General features: G+C 42.5%; 1 protein-coding gene across 1 annotated transcript; it reads right to left on the bottom strand.

The window, feature by feature from the left end:
* Positions 1 to 512: 512 nt before the first annotated feature.
* LOC139063729 (uncharacterized) lies at positions 513 to 1,785 on the bottom strand. Its single transcript, XM_070546431.1, has one exon. The coding sequence runs from the start codon at positions 1,564 to 1,566 to the stop codon at positions 730 to 732; it is 837 nt and encodes a 278-aa protein (XP_070402532.1). The 5' UTR covers positions 1,567 to 1,785; the 3' UTR covers positions 513 to 729.
* Between the last annotated feature and the right edge of the window lie 1,143 nt (positions 1,786 to 2,928).

Raw genomic sequence — 2,928 nt, 5'->3', positions numbered from 1 at the left:
TCTAAGCTATTACTAAAGGCTACATTGAGGCTATCATTTTCAATGTCCACATGTATGTTAAAATCCCCCACTATAATGACCTTATCAGTATTTAGCACCAAATCAGATAAAAATCAGAGATCTGATCCAAAAACTCAAAGTAAGGGCCTGGTGGACGATATAAAACTACAAACAAGAGTGGTTTTATAGTTTTGCAATCTGGATTAGGAAAACTAAGAATAAGATGTTCGAACGAACTGTAGCTATTAATTGGTAAGGGATTGATTAATAAGTCCGAATGAAAAATGGTTGCTACTCCTCCTCCTCGCCCTGTACTTCGTGCAATATGATGATTTAAATAATTTAAAGGAGTCGACTCATTTAAGCTAACATAGTCCTCTTGCTGCAGCCAGGATTCTGTGAGAGAGAGCAAAGAAATCTGATTATCACAAATCAAGTCATTAACTAACAGTCTTAGAAAAAATAGATCTAATGTTCAACAACCCACATTTAATTTTTCTAATTTTCTGCTCAGTTGAATTTGTTCTAATATTTATGAGATTTCCATTATTTGCTTTATTAAGCCTGATATTTAATCTGTGTGATTTTGGCCGTGGGCAGGACACTGTCTCTATGGGGTAGTGGGTGGGTAACAGTACAGAAGCTGCAGAGGGGTGTGTTAAACTACGACTCTGCTTCCTGGTCTGGACCCTGGTTTGTCATGGAGGACTAATAAAACTGGCCATGTTCCTAGAAAGAAGAGCTGCTCCATCCAAAGGGATGGATGCCGTCTCTTCGCATCAGACCAGGTTTTCCCCAAAAAGTTTTCCAATTATCAATGTAGCCCACGTTGTTTTCAGGACACCACCTAGACAACCAGCGGTTGAAGGACAGCGTGCGGCTAAACATGTCGTCACTGGTCCGATCGGGCAGGGGGCCAGAGAAAATTACGGAGTCCGACATTGTTTTGGCAAACTTGCACACTGAAGCAACATTAATTTTAGTGACCTCCGATTGGCGTAACCGGGTGTCGTTACCGCCAGCGTGAATAACAATCTCACTGTATTTACGCTTATCCTTAGCCAGCAGGTTCAGGTAAGATTTAATGTCGCCCGCTCTGGCCCCAGGTAAACATTTAACTATGGTTGCTGGAGCCTCTAATGCCACGTTTCTGACGATGGAGCTGCCAATGAACAGAGTCGGCTTGTCAGTGGATGCGTCGCTGAGCAGGGAAAATCTATTAGAAACGTGGACGGGTTGGTGGTGGCCCACGGGCTGGGTTCTATGCTTCCTGCGTACCATCACCCAGCTGGCCTGAGGTCCCGGCTGCTCGGGTTCTGCTGGAGGACCGCTACGGGGCGGCTCTGAGCTAGTTAGCCCCGCGCTAGCTAAGTAGCTACCGCTGTTTTCGGGCTTTTCAACAGCGTGGAGTCGGGCCTCCAATTCCGACACCCTCGCCTCCAAAGCTACAAAAATGCTACATTTATTACAGGTACCATTATCACTAAAGGAGGCAGAGGAGTAACTAAACATCTGACACAGAGAGCAAGAGATAGGAGATGGAGAAGCAGAGACAGAAGTAGCCATAGCTGTGCTGAGGCTAAGCTAACTGGACGAGCAAACTGTTCAACACCAAATAAACTGCGTACAAACTCAAATGGTTCCCTAAAAGCTAGGTGTAACAACAAAAATTGTGTGTTTTAGCCTGCTTATGTGCTACAATAACTCAGAGATATGCTAGTACAGAGAAATTAAATCAGTTTTAAGCCACAAACACCAAACAGCTACACGTAGTGCAACACTGAAAACAGGAAACGCCTATACCGCCAGGGAGCGTCAGCAGTCAGTAAAAGCTAATGGGTCAGTGAGCATCAATGCTCTGGAATGGTGGAGAAACTGTTCAAACTCTAAAAATGTAGGGAATTCTTGCTCAATTATAAGAGACTATTCAGTGTCTTATAATTAGATTTGGTCTACTTTCAGCTCAGATACTCGTTTTATGTTGTGCTGTTATTTTTAACTGTCGAGAGTGTAGCGTATAATGTGAGACGCATTGATATATTTTCACTGAATGGAGAATATAGTTTTTTCAATGCAGCAATGAGCCCATATGAAGCAGCCATGTTGAATTTAGAATTTAAGCTTTCTTTGTTCTGACCTCAGTTGCTTTTAATTTCAGTGTGTGTATCACACACACACACACACACACACCAAATATTATGGTCGAGGATCGTACATGGTCGGGCTTGAATTGAACCACCACCCTTCTGGTTTGCTGCTCAAACAACTGATGTTTGTTTCTAGAATATTTTAATTACTTGACAGTTTAAGAATTTTTGTCCAGTAATTGGAAGGTTGCAGGTTCGATCCTGGCTACGACCAGAGAATGCTGCTGTTGTGTCCTTGGGCAAAACACCTAACCCCCCTTGCCTGCTGGTGGTGGTTGGGGGGACCAGTGGCACCGGTGCTCTGTGAGTGTGCACCATGGCAGCTGTCTACACTGTAGCTCATCCCCACCAGCATGTGAGTGTGTGAATGACTGATTGTGTTGTAAAGCGCCTTGGGGGGTTGTAGAACCCCAAGGCGCTATACAAATACAGGCCTTTTACCATTTTACTGTTTAATCAGATCACGACTTTGTCTCCAGATGATTTTAGTCTTTTTTCTTCAGGAAAAATGCAATAAAAGACCAAAACAAATAAAAGCACATTTTATTTGGTTTCACGTCGTTCTATTTTATTTAAAATGTACAACTTTATTAGGAAACGACTCCATTACAATTTTCTGACTGCAAATCTCTTAATGAAAAAACACGTTATTAAAGCAATACTCTGACTGTCTGAAGAGTTGTAGAAAAGTTATCTTGCCATTTTCTAGAACAGCCTCTGAGAAGAAATGACTAACATGCTAACGGCTAGTTATTCTATGAATACCATTTCACTTCCAACA

The sequence above is a fragment of the Nothobranchius furzeri genome, chromosome 2, assembly GCF_043380555.1.
Source record: "Nothobranchius furzeri strain GRZ-AD chromosome 2, NfurGRZ-RIMD1, whole genome shotgun sequence".
NCBI lineage: Eukaryota > Metazoa > Chordata > Actinopteri > Cyprinodontiformes > Nothobranchiidae > Nothobranchius > Nothobranchius furzeri.
Note: the sequence above shows the minus strand (reverse complement) of the source record. Positions and strands in the feature narration are given on the sequence as shown.